The sequence below is a fragment of the Chrysemys picta genome, chromosome 2 (genome assembly GCF_011386835.1).
Source record: "Chrysemys picta bellii isolate R12L10 chromosome 2, ASM1138683v2, whole genome shotgun sequence".
NCBI lineage: Eukaryota > Metazoa > Chordata > Testudines > Emydidae > Chrysemys > Chrysemys picta.
Window position 1 is genome coordinate 207046360 of NC_088792.1, and position 21455 is coordinate 207067814.

The window sequence follows — 21455 nt, forward strand, 5'->3', positions numbered from 1 at the left end:
CCAGGGCCCTGTGGAATGCAGCTGTCTATAGTGTCTCCTGTAACAGCTGCGTGACAGCTACAACTCCCTGGGCTACTTCCCCATGGCCTGCTCCCAACACCTTCTTTATCCTCACCACAGGACCTTCCTCCTGATGTCTGGTAACGCTTGTACTTTGCAGTCCCCCAGCAGTATGCCTACTCACTCTCAGCTTCTTGCACCTCTTACTCCCAGCTCCTCACACATGCCCCTCACTGACTGAAGTGAGGTCCTTTTTAAACCAGATGCCCTGATTAGCCTGCCTGTCTTAATTGATTCTAGCAGTTTCTTAATTGTCTCCAGGTGTCCTAATTAGCCTGTCTGCCTTAATTTGTTCCAGCAAGTTCCTGATTGTTCTGGAACTGCCCCATTACCTTACCCAGGGAAAAGGGACCTGCTTGACCTGGGGCTAATATATCTGCCTTTGATCACTCTCCTGTAGTCATCTGGCCCGACCCTGTCACAATGCTCTAAATCACTGGTAATAACTCATGTTATAGATGACCATCACCGCTGTCACAATTTTGAACCTCCAATTTATGCCAGCAAAGGTAAAAGCCAATTTAACTGGATAGTACATTTTCAGTGGAGATTTCCTTTTTGGACTTAGATCAATTTTCATTTTAAAGTATTCATGGAATAAAAATAATGCTGTCTATGTGTTCATATAATATAATTATCAAGGCAATCTAAAAGTATCACTGGTTGAACTTAAGAAATCCTGGCCCCATTGATGTCACTGAGTTTTTGCCAGTGACTTCAGTGGGGCCAGGATTTCACCCAGGGACTTTTATGCAGGATAAATGGGCTAGAGGATTGACTTTGGTCAAAGATGAAGTCTGCACTGCTCAGGCAGGGACTGCTGAATATGGACATTCAGAGGAATCATCTGCTTATTATACGCTGTCGGAGTCTACAGCACTAGCACAAAGTATAAGCAGGTGCTGTAGAAACCAAGTTATGAAGGAAGCCAGCAGAAAACAGCAAACTGAAATTGTAAGTGTGGGATAAAACTATTTGACTCCAATTTAGACGGATTGATTTGTGAGATGGTTGAAGCTATCTATGCTCCGAAGAGTGTAGGCTTCCTTGCCAATAAAAATAGGAAGCTTAAAAGAAATCCTAGAAGTGAGCTCTGGGAGTCACCTGTCTGATAATCTAGTTTATCCCCTGCCAATGTAGGATTGTTCTTTACAACATAATATCCAGTGCTTTGTCCAGTGTTTTTTAAAGCAATCAATCTCTTTCCAATATTTCCCGTAGGAAGTTATTCCACAGTCTAATAGATTTCACTGTTCAGAAATATGGCCTGATACTCAACCTATTTTTTCTTAAAATTCATCCCAGTATAGCATCTTTCATATCTTCCTAAACCATTCACATCTTCCCTTGGTCTCTGTGCCTTTAGAATGCCTGAGAAATAATGAAATCATGGTATACATTATTGTTTCAGATGTGCATTTTTCCTATGGTGGTGATTATAATTTTAATACCAATCTCAAGGCTCAATCCTGAGTTTAGAAATGTGGGTGCCCATTGCCATATAAACACTGGCAAATGGCTGCAAAGTTTGTAAGTTTGCAAGCCCATGTGGTTTTGTGTGTAACTCAAGCTAGGAGAGCCTGGCTCTCTGGGAGCTGGTTCACAAAAAAGGGTTAAATAGTCTGTTATAGCTGCCAGCCAAGGGAGTTAGTCCTTTCATTCAAGTTGGAGAGGCGCAGACTCTTAATACTAGAAGTCCAGATTTAATCCCTGCTGTTGGCCCAAGTTGGGTTAGTTACATGAGATTGGGGCTGAGCCCTCAATGTCCATAGCTCTGTATTTTCTTGACTCTGAACATGCACATTGTATATTTTTCTTGGAGAATTGTTACTGCATTAAAAAAAACCATTTAAAGTGTAAATCATTTACTGTTCGAAGGGAACTTTTAATGGAAATCTTTGTTTGTAAATGTTATTATAGGATAGATTGCTCTAATGGGATATAATTACAGGAAAAATACTTGTTCTTGGCCTGCAGGTGAGTGAGATGGAAGTAAACGGTCAGTTTGAATCAGTCTGCGAGTCAGTGTTCAGCGAACTAGAGTCTCAGGCCGTAGAGGCCCTGGATCTGCCAATGCCAGGCTGCTTCCGCATGAGGAGCCACAGCTATGTGAGAGCAATTGAGAAGGGCTGTTCCCAAGATGATGAATGCGTGTCGCTGAGGTCCTCATCTCCCCCACGCACGGCCACCACAGTGAGGACCATCCAGAGCAGTACTGGTGAGTAACAAAGAGGGAATTCAGGAGGGGGCAAAAGAAAAGCACCAGTTGGCACAATATGTATACACACGTGGTAAAATCCTGGCTCCAAATCCTTGCTAGGCATGAAATGCACTAGAGATGCTATGTTTCTTCTGCATATGTGGACCAGACTGTGGGAAACCTGCATATCCTCACATACCATAGAACCATGCTCTTCCTGGGAGCAGCAGAGCCAATAGTGTAAGGAGAGACATGCAGATCCACTGACCCAAAAACACAGGGGTGGAGAGAACAAAGAGGTCACATCTGCTACTCTTCCTGTTCCCAGGAATGCAGCTACAGCTAGGCTGTGCAGGAGCAACACACTCTGGCTCTTGTTGAAATGGATCCTAATTGGCCCACAGCTGGGCAGATTGTTACTGGTACTGTTGTCAGAAGCTACCGGTGTGGTGCTTCTGCTTTCTCCTGTTGATATCACTCGGCTGCGTGCGTGTGTTCCCTCTGTGTGCTGCCCCAGCTCTGCGCAGATAGCTGACACAGCAGACCCGACGAGAACCCCCAATGACCACAGAGTCTAGTAAGGTACAAAGGCACCTCGGCCAGGTTTATTGCGATCTCGGACACAATTGCAATTCCCCGTAGATTACTTAGTCTACCGGGCATACTACTAATAGATGTCTCTTGGCAAGGACCTGGCTCAGTGGTGGGACTTTCCACTGCCCCCGTGGCCGGACAAAGACACCACCCCAGGGATACATTTTTATACACAGGTACAAACAAGTTACACATCACTCCTGACGTATTGAGGTGCAACCCCTCTACGCAGCAAGGTACAACCCCTCTACGTAGTAAAGTGCTGCCTCGCACCTTGTACCTGTTGGTTCGATCAAAACAACTCTATCCATCATTTTACCCTTTTGCCCCTGTCATTGGGATGGGTCGGTCTGTTCCCTGTTATCTGTGGAATGTTCCGGTTATAGTGTATCTTGGTACCATGTTTATACTGTAGCTATGCTAAATGAATATATATTTATGCAACATCAGCCCTTTCCTTGCCAACTTCTGTGAGCAGGGCCTGCCTCTTGCTCACAGCTTTACTTTGCTTCATATTAGCAAAGCCTTGACCATTACTTTAGTTTGGTTCAGGCCTCATACTGGGCCTTCATTAGGCCTTCACTTACTACATTGCCTTCACTTACTACAGGTACCAGTGAAAATTCGGATTCAATTTGCTCGATGCACAGCAGTTTATTGGAGGAAGAATTACACAGGCAATAAAAGATTATATAATGCGTCTCCCTAATAAGCCTCAATTCCCCAAGCATAAACCCTCCGTAACTATATTGGCCTTACACAGTATCCTGATTGGCAAACAAAGCAGGTTTAGCTACCAGTCCTAGGCTAGGTCCAAGCTACCCGCCCAATTCGCCGGGTAGAGATCGATCTTCTGGGATCGATTTATCGCGTCTCATCTGGACGCGATAAATAGATCCCAGAAGCACTCCCCCGTCAACTGTGGAACTCCTGCTCGCTGAGAGGAGGAAGCGCTGTCGCCGGGGGAGCTTGCCTGCGCCGCGTGGACCCGCAGTAAGTAAACTTAGTTCGATCTAGGAAACGTCGACTTCAGCTACGCTATTTTCGTAGCTGAAGTTGCATTTCCTAGTTCGATCCCCCGCCCCAGTGTGGACCAGCCCCTAGATGGAGATTTCTTTTTCTTCTCTTCTCTTTTTTCTCTCAAGTACTTGGTCTGTCAAATGTCCCCCAAAGCAGGGTCTTGGTTACCCCGAGGACCTCTGGTTCAAAAGTTCTCCAAAAATCCCTCATAGCAGGGTGTTGGCTACCCTGGGACCCTCTGTCTTACAGCGTCACAGAACTCTTCAGATGTTAATTGGGGAACTAAGAACTGTACATATGATATTCTTAATATTTATACCCTCTGCTCTCAAAGGAGTCTCATGTCCTCGAAATATGCCCTATGGACATTTCATTACTGATTTTTCCTAATTAATATTTTAAAAGGGACTGCAAAACAGAGACCAAAAATCAGTTGATGTTTATACCCTCTCATAAATCATTCACTCGAGCTCTTAGTGTGGTGCCATCCAAAAGGGTCATTTTGACCCTAGTCAGCCTGTGCCACGTTCACTGATTGCATGTTTTTGCGTTTTCTTTACTTGGTGAGCTGGCCTTCGGCTGATATGTTCTGAAGTTCCATGTTGAAACACACACACAGATAGAGCCTCCGATCACTCTCAGTAAATTTCCATACCAAATGTCTGATGTTAAGAGAACCCTGCTCCCAGAATCCTCTAGCAAATTCGGACATATCAAGCCATACCAAAATCATGTTCATCACATTCACTCATATCAATCACAGTAATTCAACACCATCCCAACAGCCCTCAGCTGGTGTAAATCAATGCACTCAGTGGAACTATGCTGATTTATACAAGCTGAGGATTTGACCCTCTGCTTGCAGATAAGTTGGGAGGATCCTCTTGCACAATAAAACCTGCATAAAGTCCTCCTCTTTGTGGTGGTGTGAGCACATTTTAAAAATTGGAGGAGACGAGGTGTGATAATGAATTACGCCTTCAGCCACTTTGCTTAAACAGGATAGCAAACAGTGGGGGAGAGGCATGTCTGTCTCACTCTCCTGCCCTTCATCCTAATGGGGTTCTGGGTTTGTAACAGAAACCAGAAGATATGAGGTTGACGATTTTTTCGAATCTTAAATTATTTATGGTTGCTTTAAAAAAAAAAAACTCTTGCTGTTTGACGTGCAAAGATAATCATGATGTCCACTAACCAGTATCAGCAAAATTCATACTCAAGAAAAAAAAAAAAAACAGATCAGGGAACAAAAGCAAAATCTGTATTTTCAAAGCCCTATTCAGGAAAGCCAGAAACAAGGCCTCTCAAGCTGTTTTCTCCAGAGGAGTATTGAAAAGAGCCTACTGCTTTTGACTTATTCCTCTGTATCCATTCTACTGCCTCACGCAAGCATCACTTAATTCTACATTCAAGTTGCTAGAAGCCATTTCATATTCCACCTACCATTTTTCCCCATGGTTTGTTAATTCTACAGTCTTCCCTAATTTTTTCCCCTTTTGTGTGTGTTATCTCACTCTTGCAGTTGCTTGAGTTCCTTGTCTCTGATCCCTTTCCCCCTACAAGGCCACTTTTTCAACTGGTTTTCATTGTCAAAAGACTTTTTCGGTCCTTTTATCAAAAATGTGCCGCCTAATTTATACCATTTAAAATATGAAGTGTAAGCATTATTGGATGTATGTTGGCAACGCATCATAAACTTCAAAACAGCTTTAACAACTGTGATAGTACAGTTCTCTTCTAAACCAATGGCTAGTAAGAAACAACTTCCAAACTACAGGGTTATGAATGTGAAAGGTCATTTTTCTGTGTGCACAATTTATCCATGTAATTTGCACCCAATCGCAGCTGAAGGATTTACATAAAATGTGTGTTTCATCATACAATAATGGTTCATTTCCAATGTGTTGGGAAGCATGCAGCTGAAGGCAGAGAGCTTGCAGTACGTAGGTGCCATTATTAGCCTGTAATGGATGCATGGGAGTGTGAGAGATCTTTTCAATAAATTGATTTTTTCTTAAGAATGAGAAAAGCTATGTTTAAAATGTTTTCTGTTTTAAAATAATTCTAATAATCAACCCACATAAGAAGAATGTCCATTCTTTTTGTACTCAAAAGTTTTGGTGGTTTAGAAAAAATGTGGGTGGGGTAGGGTATGAATAAGAGAATGAAAGATGATTGTAGATGATCCCAGAGAGGAGAGAATGTGGGTTGGAGAATATGGCCCTAAAACGATAATATAAAGAAACAGATCTTTAGTCATTTGCTACTCCTTTTCCAGGTGCCTCTTTAAAGTCCAGAGAGGGAAGCACCTGCAGCCCTATACTGGACATTGCAGAAGGATTTAAAAGACTGCTGCAGGTTTCTGTTCTTTCTCCTGAATTATAGGAATTACTGGGTTATTTTGCTTTTTATTTTGTCTTTCTAGGCTCTTCAGGGTCACATTTTGTCCTTTATTACCACTTTACCCATATCTCTTATGGGGTTCACAACCTCAACTGGTAGTTTAATTTCATCCTAGGGCATCCATGTAATCTCTTTCACCCTTGCATCAGGCTAATTCACAGGCAGTAATGCAATAGTCAGCCTGGGTAGTTCCTATTCGCAGTGTAGAAAAAAGAAGATCCTTTTTGTCCCATGCAATTAGCCAGAAATTCAGGGGTTTTGCAGGTTCTTCCAGTTAGGAGGAGAAATTGATGATGGAGTGAAGTAATTTTGATGTAATCTTGTGTACATTCTTTGTAAATAAACAAGTCCTGTTTCTGTGAACACAGGAGGAATTGAACAACAGGAGAGAAGTTTTCTTGCTCACAGCTCCAAACCTTTTCAGCCAGCACTCAGCTCAAAAGGAGCTCTTTCTTTAGGCTTTTCTCAGGGCCACATTCCTAGTTTTTATTCAAGCTGTGTCGGGTGTTTCCTTGCTGCCTTCTCTGTACCTTTTTCCTCTCTTTCACAGACGCACAGTCCTTCACAAAATAGACACCAAAACCCCTCTGCCCACATGTGCCTTGCATGTATCTTTGTTTTGGGCGGTGATGTGGCTGGGGTTAGGGTGGAGACCCCTATTGTTTCAGCTATCTTGTTCTATAAAGGAATTTAACCATTTCTTACCACCATCTTGCATGATGGATGGTAGTAACTTCCGTTCCACCCCATAACAACAGATAATAGGTCTGTTAGATAGTTACAGAAGGAGGGGAAAGGAGTCTCGGGTTTATTTCCTTGTAGGTGGTGTAACAGATATATTTGCTGCAGACATCAGACACAGTTATAATGAAATCTACATGCACTTAATAGTCCAGGACTAGAAACCTGTTCCACCTACTCCAGAAATACTGGCCTCTATCAATTTACACGTTCACTGTCAGTAGTAGGTGGCTAATGAGGAAAATAGAAAGGAGCAAAACCTCTGGCAAATAAATTGTAAAAGTATCATAAAGCAAGCCAAGAAAGAATTTGAGAAGTAACTTGCTAAAGAGGTAAAAACTAATGGTATTTTTTAAGTACATCAGAAGCAGCAAACCTGCCTAATAGGCAGAGGGGCCACTAGATGACATAACACTCAAGGAAGACAAGGCCATTGCAAAGAAGCTGACCAAATTCTTTGCATCAGTCTTCACTGCAGAGGATGTTAGGGAGATACCCACATCAGAGCTATTTTTGGATGACAAATCTGAAGTACTGTCTCAAACTGAAGTGTCAATAGAGGAGGTTTTGGAACATATTGATAAGTTAAACAGTAATGAGTCACCAGGACCAGATGATATTCACTCAAGGATGCTGAAGGAACTCAAAAATGAAATTTCAGAACTACTAACTTTAGTATGTAACCTATCGATGAAATCAGCCTCCTTACCAGATGAGTAGAAGGTAGCTAATGGTATACGGATTTTAAAAAGTTCTCCAGAGGGAATCCTGGCAATTACAGGATGGTGAGTCTTACCTTAGTGCTGGGGAAATTGATTGAAACTATAGTAAAGAACAGAATTATCAGACATATAGGTAAACATAATTTGTTGGGGGAAGAGTCAACACAGCTTTTGTAAAGAGAAATCATGCCTCACCAATCTATTAGAACTCTTTGAGGGAGTCCACAAGCATGTGGATAAGGGTGACCGAGCTGATATAGTGTACATTGGTTTTCAGAAAGCCTTTGACATGGGCTCTCACCAAAGGTTCTTAAGAAAGCTATGTAGCCATAGGATAAGAAGGAAGGTCCTCTCCTGGATCAGTAACTGGTTGAAAGATAGGACACAAAGGGTAGTAATAAATGGTAAGTTTTCACAATGGAGAGAGGTGAAGAGGGAGATCCCCCAAGGATCTGTACTGGAACCTGTGCTGTTCAACTTATTCATAAGTGATCTGAAAAAGGGAGTGAACAGTGAAGTGGCAAAGTTTGCAGACGATAAAAAATTATTCAAGATATTTAAGTCCAAAACATACTGCGAAGAGTACAGAGGGATCTCACAAAACTGGATGACTGGGCAACAAAATGGCAGATGAAATTTAACGTTGAAAAGCGCCAAGTAATGCACATTGGAAAAAACAATCACAACTATACATATACAATGATGAGTTCTAAATTAGCTTGTTACAACCCAAGAAAGAGATCTTGGAGTCACCATCACCATGGATAGTTCTCTGAAAACTTCTAATCATTGCACAGCAGTGGTCAAAAAGGCTAACAGTATGTTAGGAATTATTAGGAATGGGATATAAAATAAGTCAGAAAATATCATAATGCTACTATATAAATCCGTGATGTGCCCATGCCTAGAATACGATGTGCAGTTCTGGTCGCCCCATCTTAAAAAGGATATAATGGAACTGGAAAAGGTTCAGAGAAGGGCAATAAAAATGATTAGGCATATGGAACAGCTTCCATATGAGGAGAGATTAAAACGACTAGGATTTTTCAACTTGGAAAAGAGAGGACTAAGAGGGGATATGATAAAGTCTATAAAATCATGAGTGGTATAGAAAAAGTGAATAGAGAAGTGTTATTTACCCTTTCACTCAATACAAAAACCAGGGATCACCAGATGAAATTAATAGGCAGCAGGTTTAATACAAACAAGAGGAAGTACTTTTTCACACAGTGCACAACTAACCTGTGGAACTCATTGGCATGGGATATTGTGATGGCCAAAAGTATAATTGAGTTCAATTTACTCAATGGATAAGTTTATGGAGGATAAGCCATCAATGGCTAAGATTGTCAGGGATGCTGTACTTGGGGCATCTCTAAACCTCTGACTACCAGAAGCCAGGAGTAGAAGGCAGGGCTGGATCACTCAATAATTACCCTGTTCTGTACACTCCCCCTGAAACTCTTGTATGGGTCACTGAAGGAGAAAGGATACCAGGCAAGAAGAACCACGGTCTGACCCAGTATGGTATCTCTTATATTTTTATCCTCTAAGACGGCCTGCCACTTGCTCACTCATACATATACCAAATTAAGTTACATGAGGTAGTAGGACCAGAGGAAAAAGAAAAAGGAGAGTTCCTACCCCGTCACTTGCTACAAACTCCTCTTCTTAGAAACCCAAAATAAACAGATTTACTATAGACTGAGTGTAGATATCCATGGCCCCGGCTATGGCAGGTTTTACTTGTCATCAGTCTCCTTAGGAGAGCCTTCCTTTTAACTTGGTACAGAATTTTATCTGATCACCTCTCTCTCACTTAATGGGTGGTGACAGCACATTCTTACAAGGCCTAGTCTATACCTAAAACTTAAGTCAACCTAGCTACGTTTTTCAGGGATGTGACAAATTCACAGACATAATTAAGTCCTGGTGTAGAACACTGCAAGGTCAACAGAAGAATTCTTCCGTCGACCTAACAACTGCCTCTCAAGGGGGTGGATTTAAATCAACATTGCTGTAGTAAGTGTCTACATTACTGCAGTGTAGCTGCGGCGCTACTTCTGTGCCACTGTGGCACTTGTAGTATAGATATACCCTAGGACTCAGTCCCTTATAAATGCATATGCCACTGATATCTGGGCCTTGACAATATTATCAAAAACATTTGGTCCCTGTGCTGGTCAGCGTTGGTCATCAAAGTCTATAGTGTACAGGAGAGCATTTGGGGAGGAGGGTATTCCTTTTTTTTTCTTCTTTTTTAGTGAAACCAAATGAATCTAAAATAATCAGAGAATTGATATGTTATAACAACTCTTTCAGGACCGCTCAAATGTGACCTCTGTGGGGTTTCGTTTAAAATTAAGCTCCCTAACTCTTCATTTCATTCAGATTCAACTAGATAACTATGTGTTTAAACATCACCGGTTCCATTCTGCATGTATGTAGCTCTCACTGTAGGGACATAGTTACAGCCTAACCAGAGCTGACATGTCTTTTTTCAATTTATCTTAAAGTTCGGTCTCAACTTCCATGAAGGCCTTATTTAGCTACTTTTTATCCAGCTCTTTACTGGCTATGCCTCACTCTTGGCATTTTCTCCAGCCGCTGTGACTCCTGGCTACCTGAAAATCAAACTTAAAATCCTAAGTATCTGTTTCTCTATGGACAGATTGGCCCTTGGACAAAAAGCTCTGAGGAATCTAACAGAACTTTGAAATAACTGGTGCTCCGTCAGTTCCAACTTTCTCCCCCGGGTACATGTGCATTTTATTTCTAAATACTTCCTGCCACAAACTCTTTATTTCAATTGCAGTTTTTCTATTTGGTATGCAATCCCCTTAGATCAGTGGTTCCCAAACTTGTTCCGCTGCTTGTACAGGGAAAGCCACTGGTGGGCCGGGCCGGTTTGCGTACCTGCCGCGTCTGCAGGTTTGGCCGATCGCGGCTCCCACTGGCTGCAGTTTGCTGCTCCAGGCCAATGGGAGCTGCTGGAAGCAACATAGGCCGAGGGACTTACTGGCTGCCTCTTCCAGCAGCTCCCATTGGCGTGGAGCAGCGAACCGCAGCTAGTGGGAGCCGCGATCGGCCGAACCTGCGGATGCGGCAGGTACACAAACCGGCCCGGCCCACCAGGGGCTTTCCCTGCACAAGCGGAGAAACAAGTTTGGGAACCACTGTCTTAGATATTTGTACATAAAACACCTAGCCTGTCTTGGCCAGATATCCAAAGGAGGAAATAAAAGCAGCCTATTTAGCTGAAGAATCTAAATGAGCAAATATTGAGTAAAGGATTTTTTAAAATTTAAAGTCATAATTAAGTTCCCTTTCCAAAACAAAAAAGCCTTGTATCCCAGCTGAACCTGTGCAACAACTGATGTACTGTGTAGCCACCAGATTACAAAGGGACCAACAACTTTGGTGGTTGTTTTTTTTGTTTGTTTGTTTTTTGTTGTTGTTTATATATAAATATATATATATATATATTTGGTTGTTTGTTTTTGTTTTTTGTTTTGTTTTTGTTTTAAACAGAAATTTTTGAAATCTCAAAAACCCTCACAGGACAGGAAAACCATTTCCTAACTAGCTCCATTATTGTGTAGCTTTCCTGTTTGCTCTTCCCGCAGACCCTTACTAACTTAGATCAATACATTCATTCAGAAAATTCTAATAACGCACCATAGTTATACAGTACCTTTACTTCACTAACTAGGACATTTACAATATTCATACCATTACACACTATTATATCTCACTCTATTATATATCAGCAATCATAGATTAATGCATAGCAGCTTCTCATCTGTCACAATGTTTATGTGATATTCAATATCATTTTATTAAATATGAATTTAAAAGCAGATTTGGGATCCTTACTTTAAAGTAATTTCTAGCTTTGGTAGCCTGGCAAAGTGCTCCTTGTGTGCTCTCCTCATAGCTACATGATATAAAACAGGGATTAATAAAGCAAAATCTAAGACGAATGTTTTGTTTGACTGGTTGTTTGATTGATTGTTAGCTTTCCAGTCAAGCTACAATAATAGTGTGGCTTTTGCTTCCTAAATGTCTTCTTCATGCGCTGTGCATGTCTCCATCTCTATATAAAGTAGTAAGATCATGTTCTTGATTTTTCATTTTAAAAGGCTACTTTTAAAAGCAAGGATAAAATACAGTTTTATGTGGAAAGCCTGTTTCAACTGCAGTTTAACTGTCTTCTAAGAATTCACAAAAATTTTGCCAGACTTCAGTGAGCTAAGTTTTCTATTTCATCATGTAGTATTCCATCCATCTGATCGCTAATTTAAGGTATCCGTTTTCTTTTTATTTAACTGTCTTTTTAACTTTTAATCCCATTTTCCTTGTTCCCAACTCAGAGTTTTCTGCATCAGCCAGTATATCCATATACCAGATAAATACAGTACTGTTTGTGATTCTTTTCTCAACCTCTTATGACTATCATGTAAGATTCTTTTTTCTTTTTACATATGTCACTTATCCTTTCCCACTTTAGCTTCTTGAGGTCAGCCTGCTCTTAGCGAATTCTTTATTTCCTTGGTTAGCCATCCATGCTTAGAAGAGCTTTTTGTCTATAATATCTTTTGCCAAATCATTTTGGGGGAAAAGTGTATTATTCAGCTACATGCTCTATGTGTAAGAATTGTTGAAACTGTCTTTCATTTTGATGAAGCTAGCTATAGAATATCTGATTGTTAGAGTTGTTATGGGTTTGACAGGATTAAATGAAATAAGAAAGCATGGATTTATTCAGAGAAGGTGGTTTTATCAGAGATGCATAGATAATCAGTTAGTTTTACTAACTAAACGTATTGGGGGTTCATTCATATATAGTTTATATGGTGCAATTGTGATTCCTTCATTGTGAATGTCTTTGTATATTTGAATTAATTGAATGTTTCCTCGGGCTGCCTTTTGTCATGTCGGGAATGGGAGGATTTAAGCAAAAGGTGAATTCCCTTCTGCCTTAAACTCCTGTACTCTGCTTGCATCATACATATGTGACACTTTGGGGATTTACCCAAACAAGTAAGGGGTTGTGTCACTCCTGCCCTGCCCTGGGTGCTTAAGTGCAGTACAGCTTTGGCTCAGAGCCCTGACACCAGTAGCCTGCTTTTACAGCCCAGTGACCTCATCCTTGCTTCCACCATCCTGGTTACTTCTAGCAAGGTGACACCGACAGTCCTTCCAGTCCCAAAACCAGCTCCTCTGCAATGCCCAGCCCCTCTTACTGTAGCACGCAGAAAACCTTAGCAAGTTTGCTGCTATGTAGACAGTACACAGTACAAGCCTGCCAGTTGGCTGAGAATGTTGCTCTTCAGTTTGAAACACTGAGATGGTTGTGGAATAAAACAAGATTTAGTTTATTACCAAAAAACAGACATTTAAGTGTTACCAAGTAGAAGGAATTTAGAAGTTGTTACAAAGAAAGTAAAAATATGCTACTTAATAAACTCGAGCCTTTTGTTCAAAGTAGTTTTCTCACCACAGTTGTTCTTCCAGCAGGGCTGGCCAGTTCTTAGCCCAAATCCAACACAGAGCTCACAGTGCTTGCTTTCTTTGTCTCATCCAGTGAAAGATGCTCAAATGGTTTTCTCGTTCTGCTTATATCCTCAAAGTTTATCTTTGTTTTCAAAGTCAGGAAGCCCTCCTGGGGGCTCCACTTGCCGTGTCCACCAGGGAGCTGATGCCATGTTAATTTTTGCAGTCTCCTCCCATCACCGTGGTAGTTAAGCGGCCATCTCCCCCACTCGCTGGTTTGATGGCCTTGTTTACCTTTTATGTATATGTACTTCTTTTGTTTTTCTTTGCTCAATTTACATTGGAGACACATTTAAGCAGGCAGGACCACATTCCTTCATTTAGGGCGGGGTGAGTTAAGCCCTACCTGCAAACATATTTTAAGAGCATATTTCCAGCACATATTTAGAATTTTTCATATATCACCCATACACACACCACACCGTAATAATAATGACCAGCATGCTACCAGTTCTCATATGACACCTTACATGACACCTTTTAAATACAGATTATAACAACAGTGAGCTGGGGTGCACTGAGCTGGTCAGGCCAGCTGAGACTCACTGCTAGATACCAGGGAGCCCCTTGCTTTCTGGCACAGGGGTGCTCTTACAGTCCCAACATGCTTATGTGAAATTTATATTCATCATTGTGTGATCAGAGGTGCCAAACCCATTTTGCGCAGACTCAGGAATCAAATTTGGGGTGATATAGGCTTTTTCATCAGAACAGGAGTGTGTGAGTTCACATGGACCAAAATTTGCCCAATATGGTTATTTATTACAGCGGCAACCAGTTCCCCGGTGAGACTGAGATCCCATTGCGCTGAGTGCTGAACAAAGAGACTGTGAGAGACAGTCTATGACCTAACAGTTCGACAGTCTGAGGCCTCAGTTCTACAGACACTTATGCATGTTATTAACTTTACTCATGTGAGTATTCTCACTGACCTCAACAGCACTAATCACATGATTAAAGTTAAATATATGCATAGTGTTTTGCGTACTCAGGGCCTAAATTGAGACAAAATGCAACAAGCTGATATAAGAAACAAGTAGAGGGAGCGGAGGAGGTGTGATGAGTGTAACAGTGACTGAAAGGTCGTTCCGTCGGCTGGCCGTGGGCACATGTTGCAGGCTTGAGAGTTGGTTATTGGTTATTTTTTTAAGGATATCAATACATTCAAAATGTTAATGATGTCAGTGATCCCCTGGGTAAATATTGTTTCAAATCAATAACTGAAGGCTGGCTTCAACATATTTTCAACTAACTTCTTTGGTTGCCTGAACTATGAGTGGGCATCAGTTCTGATACAAGAAGAGAATTCTGATCTCAAGGAAACAAATTTTCTCTGCTAATCTGGGCTAAAATCATGTGTGGCGGGTATCATAGGTAGGAGGAGGCTGTGCCTCCCCAAACAGCCTAGAGTGACCCTGCCCACGCTCCGCCCCCAGGCCAGGCTGCTCTGTCCTGGCTGGTTGGGGCTGGCCAGCCTGTCTCCTGCAGGGACTCAGGGCGACTGGTGCTGGGGCCATGCTGCCAGCCCAGCGCTCAGACCACGCCGCCCAGCGCACCGGGGCTGGGGACACTGCAGCCATGCCACCCAGCACTCTGGGCTGGCTGCCCAGTACACCAGGTCTGGGGCCGGGGGCCGCAGTGAGGGTGCTCTGGGCAGAGGGGGGCAGAAGGGGAGGGGGAGCAGAAGGGAAGGAGTGAGGCCTTGGGTAGAAGGGGAGGGGCCGGGGGCTAGCCTTCCCCAATGGTTGGGTCACCGGCTGTCCATGGCTAAAATTGTTGTGTGACCTAAAATATAAAAATGAGACGGATTCGACTTACCAGATGAATTATGAAAGGACTATATAGCCCTTGTCAAGAAGACTGTATGCAAATTAGTCCTCAGTTCCAATGAAACAACAGAATTCTGATACATATTTTCCCCTGTATAGCTGAGCAGAAAATCATTCAAATTTTACCTTATATGGAAGTCTTACTAAGCTTCTAATTATTTTTGTTGACCTTCTCTATTTCTGCTGCATCCTTTTTGAGATGGGAGTGACCAAACTGTCTTCAAGATGAAGATGTACCGCAGATTTGTATAGTGGCATTAAATTTTCAGTATTATCCTCTGTCCCCTTTTTAATACAGCCTAACATCTTGTTCACTTTTTTAAATACAGCTGTGCATTTAGCAGATGATTTCACTGAGCCATCTACAAGGGCCTCTAGGTCTTGTTCCTGAGTGGTTACAGTTAATTTAGAATCCATCAATGTGTAAGAATAATTCATGTTGTTCCTTCAAATGTGCATTACCAAGTGCTTTTCTGCACTCATTTTCAGCTGCCAATGTGTTGCCCAATCACTTAATTTTAAATCCTTCTGAAGTTCACATAATCCTCTTTAGACTTCACTAACCTGAATAATTTTGTGTCATCCACAGATGATAATTTTAGCACATTGAGATACTATTGGACTTTGCAAGCACTCACAAACAGGTTTCTTTGGTTTTTTGAAACAACGGAGTCATTTTGTTTTTAATCAAAATCTTTGTAACAATTTTTAATAAGTGGATTTAATGAGCACAGCTCCTGCAGGGTCTCTTTACTACAGAACAACTCCTTTGGAGCCATTACACTTCATCATGTCAATACTTCCCATTTCAAAGTTCCCATATTGAATATTTATTTACCTGATCCAATGCATATTATATATTTTCAAACCTCCTAAGTATGTATTTATGCAACAGTTCATAACAGTAATTGGCTTTTTGAAGTGGCTATGGACTATTGGCACATACATTATTAAGCAGTTCTCAAAGCAAATACTCTATTGTTTTTTATAATACCATAAAGGAGAAACCCAAAGGAAATGCAGCAGCAACAATAAACATACATTTAATAAGTGGTAAGGACATGACATATACATCCAAATGTAATTTACCTTCTTATGCCTTGGTATGCTCCTCACTGATTTCAGACACTTGCAAAGACAAGGCACAATAGGACTTAAAAATACAGGGACGTGAAAAAAGTCTAATGTTATTTGTAAAGAGAGAAAAATTAGCTGACTTATTAGAGCCTGGTATCTGCTTGATCAAAAACATTACAGGCAGGTGCTGGTATTTGATCCTAATGCTCCTCCAACCATTGTTCTCCCTAGAGCTCCTCTCAATAGAGTAAATGGATATTCTGGTCTTCAGAAATTAGTTTCCCTATCGAATTTGGCTTTGGTCAGCTGGGAGTGCCCTAAAATTGCATTCCTCTTAAAATTTAGTAAACTGTCTAATAAGAATAATTCCTAGTCACTCTGATCAAGGTTGGATTTGAACTACACTATCAAAGGAACAAGACAAATAAATAATTGTGCAGATCCCTCTAGTAGGACAAATCTTCGGTTTGTTCTGTTGCAAAAGACTTCCAATTTTTGTCCTGAAGCTTTTCGTCAGTACGGCCAAGGGAATAATAAAACCTGACTTAATAATCACATTCTTTTTTTGTAATGATTCTCCAATAAGCTGTCTGTTCAGTTAAAATAAAACTTAGGTTGGAAAGTTTGAGAGAAAAGTCAAAGTTCTTGCAATATTATAACAAAATAGATGATGATTATGACACACTTTTTTTGGCTTTAAAAGTTGTAGCTTTCTTCTTGGCTTCCTTCAATTAAATTAGCATAGTGTGTTATCTGTAAGTGGTTTACTTCGTAAACTGCCAGATAAAATGAACTAACTATGTCAGAAACAGTATCATTAATACTATGTTATTTTAGAAATGCTTTCAGCAGGTCAGAAATTAACAAACTGTGCATAAAACTGAGGCAGCCCAGGCATTATAAAAATAATCTGGCTGTCTCAAAATGCCTTTAGAAAATCTCACTCTCTGGACCCAGTGTAGTGTATGAAAAATAATTTACACCTGTCATACTGATATTGCACTTTTAAAGAGGTGTTACCTCACTCAGCTCTATGAATTCTTACTTGGCATTTTACCTGCAAGTCAAAGATATCTAAAGTTTAACACTGTAAAAAATGGTTCTAAGAATAAAATGTGTAAATATTGCATTGCACTTCACTTTCTGTATGGGTGTTCTGTTTTAACACATGCTCTTCAATAAGGCTACTGCACTTTGGTCCTCGACTTTGTTAAACTGTCATTCACGTTATTCTCACTGTGAATCTGACCTAACGCCCATTAAAGTCAATGGATGTCTTAATATTTATTTCAATGAGAAGTGGATTAAACCCAATAGCACAATCTTTTTGCAATGCTCAACATGCTTGTTTCCTTGGGATGTTGTTATAAGACAGGTGCAACGTAATCACCATTCCCCATACACAAAGAGTTGAGTTTCCCTTAAAATGTTAATGCACAACTCAATTTATTCTCCATGGAAAAGACAAATTAATCACAGTGTTAAGGGCGAGAAGTTAGCTATTAAGTTTCGACTGTCAGCCTTACCACTATGCTTCTTAGCTTTGCTCACGTTTCACTGAGGCCTTATTTACACGGGAGAATTGTGTCATGTTAGAACATGTGTTAATGACGGTGAATTGATTATAAACAAACACTTCTGTTTGTCACATCGTCTGGTCATGGAGACAATGTTAAAAAGGACTGTCTTTGTCTACACTGAGTGTTTAACATCATGTTAATTAACACCTGTTCTAATACAATGTAATTTCTCAATCTAGACAAGACCTGAAACCCCTCCTGTAACTCTACTTATCCTCACAACTCTCGTGCCTTCCAGCCTTCAGGTAGAGGCTACCAGACTCCCCGTAGTCTCCCCTCCATTTTTCCAGTACTGGGATGGGACTATATACTTTCCTTGTGGAGGATCTGTGAAAGTTAGGAGGAGTCTTCAGTGCAAAGACTAGCAGTATGTCCTGTAAGCACAGGTGGGACTGCTGGATGACAATTTTAGGAGATGCTGAGCTCACATAATGAAAGCTCATGTGTCTATAAAAGAGTAGGAGTTTATACAGTTCTAGCTTTTAATATTCTAATCAAGAATTGTTCATAGTATTCCAGGGAACATGTCCTCCTCGAGGAGCAACTGGTTTGATGGTGTAAAAATAAGCTATTTTTGAGTTATCAGATGACCAAGAAAGGTTGGACTCATTTTATAATACAGAAATGTGCTGCATCACACAAAAATAGCTTGCTCCAAAAATGTAGTTCTCAGTTATGCCTGATCCTACAGGGAGGAATGGGTGCCCAATGTTTTTATCTTACTTACTCCCCCTTAACTCCAGCACATGCTTTCACAGCTGTGCAGAGCAGAGCCGGATGAAGTGTTTTGGACAAATAGTTTATTCAGTGAAAAATGCCAGGTTGACCTTTAAAAATTTGCAAATTTTACATGAATTTGTAGAATAGTTTGGGACCCAAAAAAAGCTCTAAATTCATAAGCGGACTTAGGAGCCATTCACAAAATCAGAGGAGGAGGTGGCAGCAGCAACAGTAGCCTTATACCCAATGGTTAGGGTGCTCACCTGGGATGGGAGAGACTTGGGTCTCTCACCAGCTACAGAGTGGGGATTTGTAGCTAGGTCTTCTACATCCCAAGTGAAGTGCCATTAGCACTGGCTTACGGGGTGTGAGGGGGCACCTCCACCACCTCCTCTGTCATTCTAGCCCTTCATTTCCTTTGCCTTTATTATTTTTTTAAATATAAATGCCGAGAAACAAAATATTTTGTCTGACCCAAAACAAAAATTTTGTCAACTTTTTTGATTTGCTGGAAATTCTGAAAAGTTTTAGTTTCGGTTCAGGTCGAACTGACTTTTTCTTTTCCATTTTTCAGCACTGTCAGTGAACCAAAACATCACTTATTCACCCAGCTGTAGTGCAGTGACATACGAGGGCATCTCTTTCTCCCTCCAAGATCCCCCTGGGCCATATCTAGAGTAGGAAAAGAAGGTACATTTAAAAATGTGTTAGCTAACACGTTGTAACGAACACATGTTTAAAAATGTGTTTGCTGGCTTCCCTCCTAGTGAGTAGATACATACCAGGTGTTTGGTAGGCATAAAAAGTAATGCCTTCTTCAAAAGTCTCTTCCTTGCTTTGAAAAGACAGACTCAAATAGTGAATGGAAAATATAAAATATGACAGATAACAATGGGTGAGGAGCGGTAAACTTAAATTTGGAACTATAAGGTGCAGAGTTATTTGCTGTCTCTTCTTCCCCACTCCCCCACCCTCACCCCACACCGCCCGGTTACACTTGCTCTTTCCCCAGTATGTTTACTACATTTTTAAGTATACAATTGCAACGCAGTGCACTCTGTCATGCTGTAAAAGTAAGCTAGATTTTTCTTTTAGAATTTACATGGCAAGTTTTGCTGTTTTATGGCCTAATAGTGTGAGGTACTGTGTATCGTCAACTGCCAGCATCACAGGCCTGGTCCATAATTTCCATATGCCTGATGTCACAGAAGCATCTCCTTTGCTGCAGAGGGTTTTACGATGAGAAGAGACTGGGTCAGGGGAATAAATGTGTGGGAAGCCAGCTTACAACGTCTTTTGAAAAATAAACCTAGCTTTTGTAGTTCTTGTTCTGATGAAAGCTTAAATCTCAGAGGCAAGCTTTAAGCTTTTACCTGTCTCCCTGCGAGAAAAGCTCCCTAAGCAGTGATTTAAAAAAAGATTCCTATCACTCCTGATCTATGAGAGTCTTTAAAAGACGTCTTTTTTAAATTGTTCTCTTCCCTCTGGAAAATAAGAGTGATGTAAAGCATGATTTGTAAATCATGACTTCTGGACAGTCTCTTCAAATGGAATTGTTCGTTATCCATTACGTTACTAGATAACAAATCTTGGGGAATGTATACCTTCTATTGCTTACTTGTCTCGGAAAGCAATCATGCCACAACATACGCAAAGCAAGGGATGCTGACTTTTGACCAATGGTTAGATCATCCCCTTTGCTTACATGAATGAAGGAGACCCAAAATCTGTCAGCTCCCAACTGGGAGACAAAAATAGTGGGAAGGGCAGCTTGATGGGGTTTAATATGAAAAGACTCCAAGCTTGTAAAACTAAATTGGCTCTTTATTAAGAGAACTATTTCCAGACATGCTGTCACTGCAACTAGCATTCTTAGCCAATTGCAAGCAACAGAGGGTCCTGTGGCACCTTTAAGACTTAGCCAGTTGCACACACAGACCGACTTTCTGGTGTCTCCTGCAAACTCTTCCCTCCTTCAACCTGTGCTCCTCCCTCCAAATCCCCTGCAAATTGCTACATCTTTCCTTGTAATAACTTTTGTTGTTGTTGTGTATTTTGTACAACTTTGATGATTTGTTGGGGCCAGAGGTACTAGTATATAATCCACTGTAGGGACATAGCCTTTAGTTCCATCCCATTGCAGTGTATTAGGCCTCATAATTGTACTCCAATCCATTCAAAATGATCTGGAGACACTGCAGAAATGGTCTGAAGTAAATAGAATGAAATTCAATAAGAACAAATGCAAAGTACTGCACACAGGAAGGAACAATCAGTTACATGCATACAAAATGGGAAATGACTGCCTAGGAAGGAGTACTGCAGAAAGGGTTCTGGGGGTCATAGTGGATCACAAGCTAAATATGAGTGTAACACTGTTTCCAAAAAAAGAAACATTACTCTGGAATGTATTAGCAGGATTGTTGTAAGCAAGGCACGAGAAGTAATTCTTCTGCTCTACTCAATGCTGATTAGGCCTAACTGGAGTATTGTGTCCAGTTCTGGGTGCCAATTTTCAGGAAAGATGTGGACAAATTGGAGAAAGTCCAGAGAAGAGCAACAAAAAATATTAAAGGCCTAGAAAACATGACCTATGAGGGAAGATTGAAAAGATTGGGTTTGTTTAGTCTGGAGAAGAGAAGACTGAGAGGGGACATGATAATAATTTCTTCTGTACTTGAAAACTGTTACAAGGAGGAGGAGGGAGAAAGTTGTTCTCCTTAACCTCTGAGGATAGGACAAGCAGCAATGGGCTTAAATTGCAGCAAGGGCAGTTTAGGTTGGACTTTAGGAAAAACTTCCTGTCAGGTTAGTTAAGCACTGGAATAAATTGCCCAGGGAGGTTTTCTAATCTCTGTCATTGGAGATTTTTTAACAGCAGGTTAGACAGACACCCGTCAGAGATCATCTAGATCAGTGGTTCTCAAAGCCGGTCCGCCGCTTGTTCAGGGAA

General features: G+C 41.0%; 1 protein-coding gene across 5 annotated transcripts in view; it reads left to right on the top strand.

Moving 5' to 3' along the window:
• The window catches only part of DLGAP1 (DLG associated protein 1), a 633130-nt gene that overhangs the window by 489080 nt on the left and 122595 nt on the right, over positions 1-21455 (top strand). For all 5 annotated transcript variants that reach the window (XM_065585317.1, XM_005303131.5, XM_005303132.5 and 2 more), the window contains one exon: positions 2038-2278. In XM_065585317.1, the coding sequence (XP_065441389.1) occupies positions 2038-2278 (241 nt within the window). The remainder of the gene's footprint in view (positions 1-2037; positions 2279-21455) is intronic.